The sequence below is a fragment of the Cyrtonyx montezumae genome, unplaced genomic scaffold (assembly GCF_038088225.1).
Source record: "Cyrtonyx montezumae isolate F1298 unplaced genomic scaffold, pur_monq_1.0 scaffold_3, whole genome shotgun sequence".
NCBI classification, from domain to species: Eukaryota; Metazoa; Chordata; class Aves; order Galliformes; family Odontophoridae; genus Cyrtonyx; species Cyrtonyx montezumae.
In genome coordinates, this window is record NW_027072034.1 from 101,967,958 (window position 1) to 101,981,216 (window position 13,259).

Below are 13,259 nucleotides of genomic sequence, written 5' to 3' on the forward strand. Positions count from 1 at the left end.
AGAGTCACTGAACATGGTGGAAGGAAAGCTAAACAAAAGTAAAAGTTGCAAATAAATACTCTCACAGTCCTGTAACGTGGAATCTTTCTACCAGCATTAGCCACAAATTTTCTGTGTGCTTATGCTGTATCTTGGCTTTCTGTTATTTTAGCTGTTAACAATTCAGACATTTTCTGATGCATGACTGCCATCTTTTGGGCTTCTTCTTACACTACAGTTTTCCGCAGCACTAGAACAACACGCTAAACTTGTTCTTCAAGAATGTCCAGTAGCAGTACATATATATGCCATACTTACCATCCATTTGATATTCAAAAATATAGTTACGTCTTACATAATATGCAAATTTAATAACTATTTGTTATAATAGTTTTGAAAACACTTTTTTTTAACTGGTTTTTTTTTTTTTTTTTTTAACACAGGAAAACCCCCGTTTCAGGTCTATGTGCAGGCTTACATGAAAGAATAAGAATTCCTCTGCATGCTGACAGTAGTAGTAGTAGTAAAGCCACAGCAAGTTGCATTACTTTCCTTTTTTTTTTTTTAAAGCTTTTTTAGCTTTTTTCTAGCTACAAAGTCATTGACAATAAATTCCCCTAGTTCAGGCACTGCTTCTTCCAATTTAGATATGTCTAGGATGAATAATATTACTGGATTATCTTGCACAAATTGGTATTCATCCATGGGAACATGTGTGCACTTATACATTTCTTTACCCTCAAGCATATAAGCAAAGAAACAATGTGCTCAGAACATGCAGATCATTATGGGATTGTAAAACCTAAACAAGAAGAAATAATGTTTATCTCTTGCCCTATGAAAAGTCAGTAAGTGCACAACTGCACATTTCACCTCTGTCTGCAGAATGGCAGCTCTTTGCTCTTTAGCTGTGAGAGACTCTTTCAGAACTTCAATATGCTGCTTGCTGTCAGAGAACTGATTCGTGAGGGTCTCCAGCTTTGTCTGCAAGGCTAGCAACTCTGTGTCTTTGCGTGACAGCTCCTGTTTCACCTGACCAATCTGAAAAAGAAGGAAAAGATAGAGAAAGGAAAAAATAATCATAAATTCTTACCTTTGCTACAAAAGTATAGATAAATTCACATAAGTACCAATAAACAGTATGATACCCTCAACTTCTCTCAGAATTTCAAAGCCTTCAGTTATCTTGAATGGAAGGCCAGCAAAAATTTGTGTCATAAGCAGAAGGTACGAGGAAAAAAGGGGAAAGCGATAACATTAACAGTTAATAAACGTTCTTTTTAACAAATTCAATCTTTGTCATCTTTCAGAGTACTGACCCAAATCAGTTAGTTAGCAGGGAGAAGTTTTTAACTTCATGAAGCAAAACTAATCGGAATGTATTCCTACCCTGCAGTGCCAGAAATGAAGAGATATCTAGAGTTTTCTCTTGCATATTATGCAGTGAAGATGGACATCTCTCAAAAAACTAAAATTTTTCCATTTTTTAACTTGAACAACTTTGTGACACTAAAAAAACCCACACTACACTAATCCCAGAAGTGTTACTGTTCAACGCTTTAAATGTCACAAACTAAAAAAACTGTCCAAGTCACTTTCAGTATTTGGGAATGTGTCAAGAACAAAATTAAACAGACAAACTATAAATAAAATGTAATTTCATTCAGAATAATTAGAAGTGTTGGGTAAATGTGCTTTTATCTTGCCGATACTGCATTAGTAATGGGCTACATTCTTTATCAAGGAGTAATAAAATGGCATCAAAAGATTTAATCAAGAACTATAGTGTGTTCCACTGTGAAAAGGCATATGGAAGCAGGAAGGAGGTAGAAGAAATAAGGAGAATTAGTTTATAGAACGGTTAGGTAGCTTATCTTTCACTTAATTCAGACATAAATAGGACGTTTTTTTCATACTTTTTACTAGAAGCAAATATGACCACAGAATGATTTCACCATTCATTTCAACAAGATACAAAAGTACTGATGGTAGCAGGGCTTCTTCAGCCATTGGCTACTGACCAATACAACCAGTGGTGCCGTACTGCAAGGTACAGCAGAATAACTTGGAATGATGTAAACTGTTTACTGATAGTTACAGATTTTATTTTTTAATTTGATAAATCTCCTTAAAACTTTAGATGAGGTAGCATGAATTATATCTTTCTCAAGGCAGTTTGCTCCTTCTTTAAAATAACAGTTTCTCTGAGGGGTTGGCCATGTTAAAAGAGATGCTTATCTCTTCTATGCAACTTCTGTCTTCTTGTGAAAGAATATTAAGAAGGTTCAGCACATGATTTTGAGAAGTTATCAAGATTTTTTTTTTTTAATCCTTCTAAGGACTAAGTCTCTTTGAAAGTCTGGCACCACAATCGGTGCTGAATACCTCCTGAAGATTTTCTTCAAAGAGGAGAATATCTTACTGCTAAGAATGAATCATACCATTAAAAATAAAAACATGTGAGAATAGAAATATAAGTGGTCAATTGAACAGTAATGTTATGGACACCAGAACCATGTGAACCAGAGGCAGCTACAGGGCTGAGCAGGATGTTCGTTAGTTCTATGGTTATATAAAGTTGTAAAGAACGTAAGAGAAGAAAAGCTACCCCGAAAGCAAGAGAGCTAGAAAGCCCCAGCGCATGGCCACTGCACACAAAAGATAAATCTTACGGCAGAGACCTCGGCCTGGAGACCAGCCACTCTTTTTTTCAGGTCCTCCCCTTGAACCTCTTTGGCACTTAGCTCTTCCTTCAGTTGCTCTACCTGTCACGACATCGTTATGCTTTTAAATATTTATCATTTACTGTCTTCTGCTTAGCCTCTTTCAACCAAGTAACTCTAAGTGACTAAGAACTGAACAGAAGGATCGACATTAGTCACTCATTTTCTCTTCCATTCTTCATTAGATCTTCTTAAATGTTGTATGTCTCTGTGATTTCACATAGGCTGCCAGACAAACATTTGATTATGAAACAAAAATGAACAGTTATGGTTATATTAATATATATCAAATTTTGGGCACTTCACCCAACACTTTTCAATCTAGAATCCTTGATGAAACTAGGACAGGTAAAGGGAGATTTTGCGGTACTGGAGGATAAAAAAGTTAATTGTCAATATATACTCACAGTTGACCATACAATTGAATATTGGAAAGAATAAAAAAAAACACACTGATTTTGTATACTCACAAAACAGAGCAGGACAGCAAGATATATAGTATGGTTCAAGAGTGAATAGTTATCAAACAGGAAAAGATTTTCTATAAGAAAAGAAATGTTTGGGCATAGTAAACAGAATAGACCCAGAAATTATTTGAGTAGCTGATAGATATACAGCTGAGTAGATATACAGGAGCAGATGCAGAGGAGGAGAAATATGAGTTTACTAACAAGGGAAGAAGGATGGAAGGAAGGAAGGATGGACAGAAGGAAAAAGGGATAGAAAGAAGAAAATTGTCTCTCCATTTCTAATTTGGAACTAGCTATCCTTCAGTTCCTAGAGGCAACACAGTGGGATAAAAGAGCAAAGTATAAAAGAACAGATGTGGTTCATTTTAAAGAAACCAGTGAGCTAGAGTGAAGGAAGTGGAAGAAACACATACTTAGTATATGTTTCTACTTCAGGTCAAATCATACTTTTCCAATTAACTTCCTCCAGCATTCTTTTTTAAGACAAATAACTTCAAGCAGGACAAATGCAATAGGTTAGAATTGTTCATGACATAGAGAAATTTTCAACTTCTTGCTTCAGAGATTTGTGCACTGCTTTTAAGAAGTATGCACAAGGTAACTTAGAAAAGTAGTACTGACAACATACCTACATTTACTGTACAAGGTGGCCCATTGGAAAATGTTAGGCTTCACCAAGAAACACTTCTTTGAGACAAATGAAGAAACACTTGATGTCTGTCTATTTTACAGTTTCAGCTGTACACTGACAATACAGTAGTCTGTGTTCATTTTTATGCCTAAGGACCAACATATCCCACTGCTATATTTCTCCTAAGACACAAATAACCCCAAGAGTATAAATTAATGTTGGCATGACCACTGTTGTAGAACTCTGACTCCACTAGCAGAAGGGGACTGTAATGGAAAGCAATTTCACTGACAGGTGACATTTTTAGCCTTTGCATAATAAAGCATAATATACTCAAGGGGTGACAAAAAGAAGCATACCTTTTTTTCAATAGACTAAGTTTTAGCAGAAAAAACCTACAACTATAATGGATTATCAATGTTCAACAGATGAACACAGAATATTTCTGAAATAAAAGAAAATTACAAATATGGCAGTAAAAGTAGAATTTGGGCCACTGACTCTACTGAACTACTATATTCAAATTTGAATTTTAAATTCTCTTTAATATTTTAAAGTTGTTTTAGTGACTCCAGAGCAACATACAAATAAACTCTATTTGCCAGAGCTAGAATGGGAACCAAGATCCTAAGTACTTTATTTAACTGATTATGAAGATTTATCTAATTTTATCTTACTACTGTCACTGTTTTCTCAGTACCTTATTTTTCATGAATTTGGAATGACTACGATACACCTCCATTTGCTTCATTTCTTCTTCACGCTCCTCTGTGCTCAGAGCTCCATTTGACTTCAACATCTGAATCTCTTCTTCCAAATCCCGGAGGCCACGCTCCATGGAAGAAATTTTTGAATCCTGAAAAGGATTACAAGAGACAGGCAGTGATACACAGTTAGATGATTTGGTAGTATACCATAAGAGTAAAAAAATGAAATAATCCGTTGGACATGCATCTGCTCTTGACATTTTCTCAAATTCTTACACAAATCAGTCTATATCTCTTTGCACAGCATCTGGCTGGTTGCTCAAAGACTCATTTTTCAATTTTTTTTTTAATATCTTTCAAGGAAAGCAAGAGTTTAGTACTGGAAGGAAACAACTAAGGACAGGGACACAGTATACAAAGAATAAATAAATGAGTATGAAAAAAGGTTGCCTTGTAATGATAAGCCCAGCATAAAACAGAGAAAGTTAATTCTAACTGAATGAGCAGCAAAACATGACTGTAAGTACGGCAGGAAAAAAATAGTTCGTGCTACTAGTAATTTGAGTCAGGTCATAAATGGGGAACAAAGAACGCATCTTAAGCAAGGAAGAGATGTAACAATCTAATTTTGAGTGATAAAGTAGCAGAGATTCTTGAAGTGTTATGGATCATACACACAAAATATAAAACATTTCCACTGCTAAAATATATACATGTGGAACAGTGAGAACGCTTACCTATCTGATGGTCTTGAAGAATGAACAGAGATTTTCAGTCTACTTTCATTACACTATTTCCTTAGAAGTGTTATGCATTACAACTGCAGAAATAGATTAATTCAGCACACAGAGCTCCACGTGTGCTTTTTACATGCACGTGCATTTATGAAATGCCAACTTTGCCTTTTTTTCCCTCCTCTCTTATTTTTATTTTTATTTTATTTTTTACCCTATTTTTCCAAAATATTTTGTTTTTGTCCTCACACAAATAAAATTTGAAACAATCTTCCATTTTTTTTTCTTCTTCATCATGTTTTTTGGTCCGATAATCAAAAAACATGCAAACAAAAGCACGGAAGACCTTCATATATGGGTTTTTATCCATGAGATAAGATTGATCTAAAAGAGCATTAAAAAAAATGTAGTTTGATTTCTTTCTTATTTTTTGATGCTTAAGTTAAAATCGTTACAGCAGACTTTTGCAACAAAAAACTGCAGTAATGTAAAGAGCTATGTTGTAATTTACAACGGTATTCAATTTCAGCCCTCACATCATTTCCAAGAAATACCTGTGTTCCCTTTTAGATCATATGACGGATCATTGTTACCAGATGGTCAATTAGTTTTCATTGCTATGGACCATAAAAAAGAATAATAAAAGAAAGACAGTAGAAGAAATGCTCCAGAGTAAAAAGACAGGAAATGACTACAGAAAATACTGAAATTGAATGGAATGAGTTGGAAGGGAAAAAAGAATAGAAAACAAGAAAAAAGGATAGATAAAGAATGAAGGGGAAAACGAAGGCATGGTAATGGAAGTGAAGAATTTGCAAAGATAGTTTCCAATTTTTAACTGTATTTGCCCAGACCTTGCCTTTCTGATGTACTTTATGGACGATCCTATAAGAAGTACAATTTACACAGTCCACTTGTGGTTGAGCTCTTGGCGAACTGCAACAGCTCCATTAGATACCTGCGTTAAAGGCTGAAGAATTCAATCACCAATTCATCTAGAAAAGTTAGGTTGAAGACAGCATACAGGCACCTCTCCAGTTATACAAACCCATTCCTTAAGTGGATTTTGAGGTTGCAAATTGCTAACATAGTTGATAGACAAAAAGGAAAAAAATGGCATTTCAAAGGTTGATACTTTAAAAAGCAAGCAACCCACATCATCATAAATAGGTCTACCAATCCATCATCTCATTCTTGTAATACAGTGGACTCATGGCTAACTGAAAGGAATCTGTATATGCTGCCATAAGCAGACAACAAACAGGTTTTAGGTTTTCACTAATCTGTGTAAGATACACAATAATGACGATAAAATTATATATATATAATATATATATATAAAACAAATATGTATATAAAATACGTGTATGTGTGGGGTTTTGTTTTTTGTTTTTAATTAGAAGATTGACAGAAGCATATGGCATTTGAAGGAGTCTGTTTTCCTATGAAAACCCATTTTATGAAGAATATTCTCTCCTGCTGGCTACATGTAATTGTTTACCTTCATCTCGATAACAGTTTGCAGAGCCTTTGTCTTGGCTGAGTCAGGAGCATTTTCAAACCGTCGATGTATTTCCTATGTGAGAAGAAAACAAAGCAAAGTTAGCCTAAAGGCATTTTATCCCATTTATCATATACTAACAAAATTACTACAACCTTCTCTATCTAATATATGGCATAATTTATCTACTTTCTGATATCACCAGTTCATATATTTTGTTTTATGATTTCTTACATGAAAAAAAAGGATATACAAAAGCTCATTCAACAGAATCACCATCTCAGTGGAAAAGACACAAGAGAAACTGCTTATTTGACCATCTACTTCCTCAAAATAAACTGTTGAATAGGTAGCTGAATGTACTAAAAGAAATCTATCATTTGCTTGATAATCTAAACTGTTCCTATTATTTTAACTACTGTCAGATTAATCTAAACTGTTAGTATACTCACCTGGAAGGCATACGTGTCAATTATTTAACTAGATGCGTACTGAAAACAACAATGCTGTGGTTTCTGTTTCAAAAAGCTATAAAGTGCAGCTGTGTTGGTAACTTTTTAAAACTTCTTACCCCAGAGCAGTAACATTAATGACATATGATGAAAATCTTTCTCCACTGGAGCTAAAATGTAGCTTAAAGCACAAAATTGAATATCATGATATTCTAGAAGAACGGAGTGTGCAAACAGGAGGTTAGAAATGTCTATATGGTATTTCCATTTATGTAAATTCACTGAACTATCATGTTTCAAAGAGCTCTGAATAGAATAAAACAGAAAATGGCAGATAGCTAAAGCAGCTTGTTCTCCTATATAAAGTAGGTACATATTTCAAACCAACCAAGTACAAATACAGGAGAAACAACAAATACTACTTCATTATTTTTGTCAAAAATATTACCCTTAGAACAACACTAATATTAAATGTAGGCACATGAATACATTTAGAGTGTATTATATGACTCAAGAGTACTTTGGTGCCTATAGCATAACTGTGATATCAGATAATGTAACTATTTGTTTACATGCACATAGGTTAGCCACACACTCCCATAAAACCCCTGGAAGACAAATCCAAAAAGCCATTCACAAACTTGTGTTTTCAAGAGTGATAGTAAGGGAAGAGAGAGCATCGTTTATGGTAGTAAATTATTTGAATGAGAAAGGTAGAGTAGTATAGTGGTTTCAAAATACTGAAAAAGTACTTAATTACATTAAAGGGTAAACATTCTTACATAGCTACTGAAATGAGCCAGGTAGAAATGTGTAGCCATGTGACAAGAGCCACAGGAAGAATTTTCCACCAGACTGGCACAAGGAGACTTGCTGAAGTTTAAGCTTGTGAATGGTAATAACAACAAAATCCAGCAGCAAGTTTGTCTTTAAATGCTGTATTTATGGACTTAATGAGAAAATGTTTTTAGAAGTACGCTTGCAATTCAGAGTGATACTATCTGATAAAAGGATCTTGGACAAATAAACCAGAAACAAACAAATACATATATTTCTCCCATACTAAACAGATAACCAAGAGCCTGTGGTCAGGTATGACTGTCACCATACAAAGTGGAGCAATTATTAATCTTCTACTGATGTGTACCATGTTTCTAAAGGCATGCTGACACGAGTCTCCTTTTGACAATGCACAGTGTTTTCCCAAATAGAAAATTCTCCTTCTACGCCTTTTCTTTAGAAAAGCCTGCATCTCCACTGTCTGAAGCGATCCTTTGCACTTCAACAAAGGAAATGTCCTACTTCTATCATCTTTAATAACTCCACTGTGATTTGGGTAAATTATAACCTGCTGAAAAACAATACCGCCCACCTCTCAACTGCACAGTAAGGATGATTTTGGAAGCATGCCTATGATTCTGAAAGGTCTGAAAGGGCCACAGTCACACCAAACATAAATTTAAGCATGGCTGCTGGAGGTACTGCGTGCAGAAGTTTCTTGATCGTGAAATGTAGATTTTGTACTTAGCTCTGTGACAGAACACAGCGATATTAATATATCACTAGCATATTTAGGTTCTATTGTAGACACATACCATGTAAATAGTTGAAAATTAGTGCTTTACTCTTCATAACATGACTGCACAATAATTCAAGCACAGGGCAACATCTGGATATTGTAATCAGAAAAATACAATCCTTCCAACCAGTCCTTCACTTCTTGTGAGTTATCTGTTCTGATGAGTAATTAAACATTCTTTTTCTTCTGCTTACACACAGAAAGTACTTTCACATGTAACTAATGAAGCTTCATAGCAGATTGACAAGTTTCATCATTTTCCATACCTTCAAATCAAAGTTAAATTATAACAAAGGACTTTTTTTTTTTTAATTTTTGTATGTTTTTAATATTTTACATGTCCAAGGATTTATGAAAAAACAAACAACACAGAAAAAGAAAACAAAAAATAAGGTACTTGTTTCCATGCCACCTGCCATATGCATGCTTCCCACTGCTACTTATTGTTATGGTTAAAAACATATACCACATTTCTTTTTCAATTAGCTAGTGGGAACATCTAGCCACTATTTATGATGATTATGTTGCCAAAAAAAATTGAAGAATGTTATATTTTCAAATTTGTTCCAAGTTTTGTGTTTAATATCACATTATTACAAGATAATGGAGTAAATTATTTTATATAAATACGATAAGATTTATTTGGAGTGATACCTTACTACCCTTTTGGCACTAGTGCTACCTCTGCAGGTGTGTGTCAACTTTGCATGACTACAGCTTAAGGAGGATGTTGTTCTGATGAAGACAGTTCAAAGAGTGACTGCAGGAACATAATCTGTCTTTAGAAAAAAATAAAATCAAAACTAATTATGGTGCAACTTGATATCACAAACTTTAAAATACTTACACAGGCAACAAAAATTCAAAATAGATAATTCTGGCCAAAATACAAAATTTAATGACTAAAAATTGAAGGCTAGAATAGTCAGAGGACTGAGACAGTGTGGCTATCTTAACTAGACCTGAGTTTGGTACTTCACCATTATGATTCTTTAATGAAGAATAGTTATTTTCCTTTAAAAACAATCTACTTCAAACAAGATAGAAATTAATGGTTTGCACCTTTTTACCTTGCATTTGCCAAATAGGTCTGCAATGTAGCACACTATCTCTGTGAGAAACAATACCATAATTTTCTATCCAACATAATTACACACAAGTGCAGATCAAATGTACTAAGAACATTAAGTATATAAAGAATATCTGTGACAAAGTAATTTCAGTGCACCGTAAAAATATTTAAAAATGACAAATTATCTTTTGCTTTTTATTTTTTCCTAATCAAAAAGTGCCAAATTAATTGGAAATTAATGTTGTAGTTCAGAATTGAAGAAGTCCTCAATACTGAGTAGTATCAGCACCATGTCTAAAAACTATTAGTATATATATACATGTATGTATGTATATATGTACAATAAGGAAGTGAGGAGTTTAATCACAATCTTTTCTTCCTTAATTACCTGACTGTATTGTTCATAGCCATTCCCTCAGTTAGTTCAACCTCCAATTTTGCAAGGGATTTGGAAGAAACACAAAGGTGCATTTGAAGTGATTTTTAAGAGAGTAGGCTTTATCCTTAAAAAGGCATCTTTTTCAGTAGCACCACAAGATAACCACATTCCAAATGCAGAAGAGAACGTCTATTTCCTGCAGAAACTACTTAATCAGACAGCATGCATCATATGGAGAATGAAGCAGAAAAATTTTTGATGTAGACTTTCCTTCGTACATGAATTTCTTCTTAAAACAAAAGACAAACAATATGATTGCAGTTAAAATCTTAGCTGATAACTCAGGAAACAACTTCTCAATCTTAACTAGACTCTTCATAACTTTAATATGAATCTAATATGACTCTAATATTAATATATTATTCTTATTTAATCTAATATTATTTTCTCTGCATGATCTTTGCATTATTCAGCGGAAAAGATACTCATTTTTATCCTTCAACGTGTAGTCCAGGTTTAACTCTGAGAACATTATACCTTTTGTACTTAAAGCTTTGTTTCCAGACAGCTTCCCTCTCAACCTTTCATTTCTAAATCTTTGAAAGAATTTATTAACCTAGTTCCTATTAATTACAACTAAATGCAAATGTTATAAAACAAAGAAATTTTTCATGAACATAGTTCAGTATTAGCATTAAGAAGAATTGTTAAACTAAGAAGCTACTTAATGTTACAAATGGATCTATAATTCTGTAGAAAGGCAAATTGTACCTGACTAACTCGATTTTCCTCCAAAACAAGATGACTGGCTGTGGGGGCAAACAGTGAATGGTAGACGTTGTATATCTTGACTTTTAATGAAGTCTTCGACATAGACTCCAAACTTTTTTGTATCCAAATCAGTAACAAATTGGATATATGGTTTATAAGGTAGATGGAAAAACAGTTGGAGTGTCAGACTCAGAGTGTAGCAATCAGCAATATAAAGTCCAATAGTCCTTACTCCCAGTAACCCAGAGAGGCCAATACTGTGGCTGATATTGTTCATTGCCTCTATTAACAATCCAGGTTATGGGATAGATTGCTCTTTCAGAAGGTTCGTATGTGACATTTGGAGAAGATACGAATCAGTTGCCAACAGGATGTCCTTACTGACAGCAATTGCATTGGGCTGTATTAACAAGAATATACATACCAGGACAAGGGAAGGAGTTATTTCACTATCTGGCCTTGTGAGACCACTCTTGAGTACTGTATCCAATTTTGGTCTCCCCAGTGCAAGGAAGGCACTGAAAAGCTGAGAAGAGTCCAACAGACAGTCACCAAGATGGACAGTGTCTAGAACATACAACGTCAGAGGATAGGATGAGAGCACTGGGTTTGCTCAGATGCAAAGAAAAGGCTTGGGGGGAATTTTAGTGCTGTCTAAAGCTATCTAATCGGACACTGCAGAGAAGATGAAGACAAACACTTTACAGAAGTGTGCAGCAGAAACATGAGAGCCAATATGAGAGCAAGAGATGCAGCAGAATAAATTCTAATATGGAAAAAAATATATTAGAAGAGCAAACACACACTGGAAGAGAAGCCCAGAGAGGCTGTGAAATCCCTATCAGTAGAGAGGCCAAAATTGAGTAGGCGGCTGCATGAAGTGATCTCTCAAGAACTCTTTCAACCTGCTTGACTCTGTAATTCTGCAGAATATAAATATTTCTACTATTGGGACCAGACAGTAACTGGAAGTATCAAAATTGTTTACTTTCAGGATTTTGATGAGTACTTTTCAAAAACTCATAAAACCATTAACCTTTACCTCAGAAACACAGAAAATTGAACTGAAAAAAAAAAACAACCCAGAATGTGTAATAAGAATCAACTACAATACATCTGATTACTGTCTGAGATCTCTTACTAAAAAAAGCAGTTATAGAAATTTAGAACGAATAATCATGGTAGCTCCTTCATAAATTGCTTCTCCATTTTCTATTTGTCTCACTTCCTGTAATTCTGAATGTAATCAATGTAATTCCCTAAGAAATAAATTGATAATGAGAATAAATTCATAAGATGTGCTGGAAATTTCACACAAATGAATAACAGATGATGCCAGTTGCTTTGAAGTTCAGTTACTCCTAGCTATTCATCTCCATGTTTTGCAACTCCATGACAACTCAACCAGTGATTTCAAAATCCAACCAAGGACTCAAATACACACGATTTCTTTACAGAGGCATCACATGAACGGAAAACTAAACCACACAACCCAGTTCATCCTTATGATCAGATCAGCAGGAATTAAAAGCAAAATCCCATAAAACTCCAGCATTAGATTAAAAATGAGAGAGACCAATTCAAACTAACCTATTAGTTCTAAATAGTAAGTCATTGTGTTGAAATCTAACAAAAGCATGAATTCCAAAAAACTAAGGGACAGTCGATTAAACATTAAAATGCTATTCATTTAGAAATTTATTTACTTTAATGCTAAGAATTCTTAATTCCTCCTTTTTATTCCTTTTATTTAAGGAGCAACAAACATATTTTCTACTCGCTTCTTAAATTAACTTCCAAATTGTTAACGGCATTTTTAAATTTTACTTTTATACTTTCTGATGATAGAAAGTTTCAAGTTTTCAGAAACGAGGTTCCACAAATACCACCTATACTGAAGAAAGGTACAGGACAGCATTAACTCCTCCAGAGAAAGTGTACTTGAAGATGTAATTGGTAAATAAATTCATGTAAGACATATTGACTAGCAAAAACTTTTAATAGAACAGAACATCAAAAGACATTAAACCTTGATTATTTTAAACTTATTAATCTAGCCAGGCTTCCATCATTGTAATTGTTTTGGATTGTTTTAAAAATCTCCTTTTAAGGGAGAATTCCAAATTCCAAATGTCAAAGCTGGATTTTTCTGGATTATTTCACACTGATGAGATGGTAACTATTACATATAGAGAAAATCACTTTCATAGATGGCTGTAGTTCTACTTTTTTCTATTCATTTAAATCCTACCCATAATTAA

At 34.1% G+C, this 13,259-nt stretch overlaps 1 protein-coding gene across 3 annotated transcripts in view; it reads right to left on the reverse strand.

The window, feature by feature from the left end:
• The window catches only part of ERC1 (ELKS/RAB6-interacting/CAST family member 1), a 288,678-nt gene that overhangs the window by 200,536 nt on the left and 74,883 nt on the right, over positions 1-13,259 (reverse strand). For all 3 annotated transcript variants that reach the window (XM_065742565.1, XM_065742566.1, XM_065742567.1), the window contains exons 4-7: positions 6,746-6,820; positions 4,504-4,659; positions 2,661-2,744; positions 853-1,020 (exon numbers count right to left, since the gene is read on the reverse strand). In XM_065742565.1, the coding sequence (XP_065598637.1) occupies positions 853-1,020; positions 2,661-2,744; positions 4,504-4,659; positions 6,746-6,820 (483 nt within the window). The remainder of the gene's footprint in view (positions 1-852; positions 1,021-2,660; positions 2,745-4,503; positions 4,660-6,745; positions 6,821-13,259) is intronic.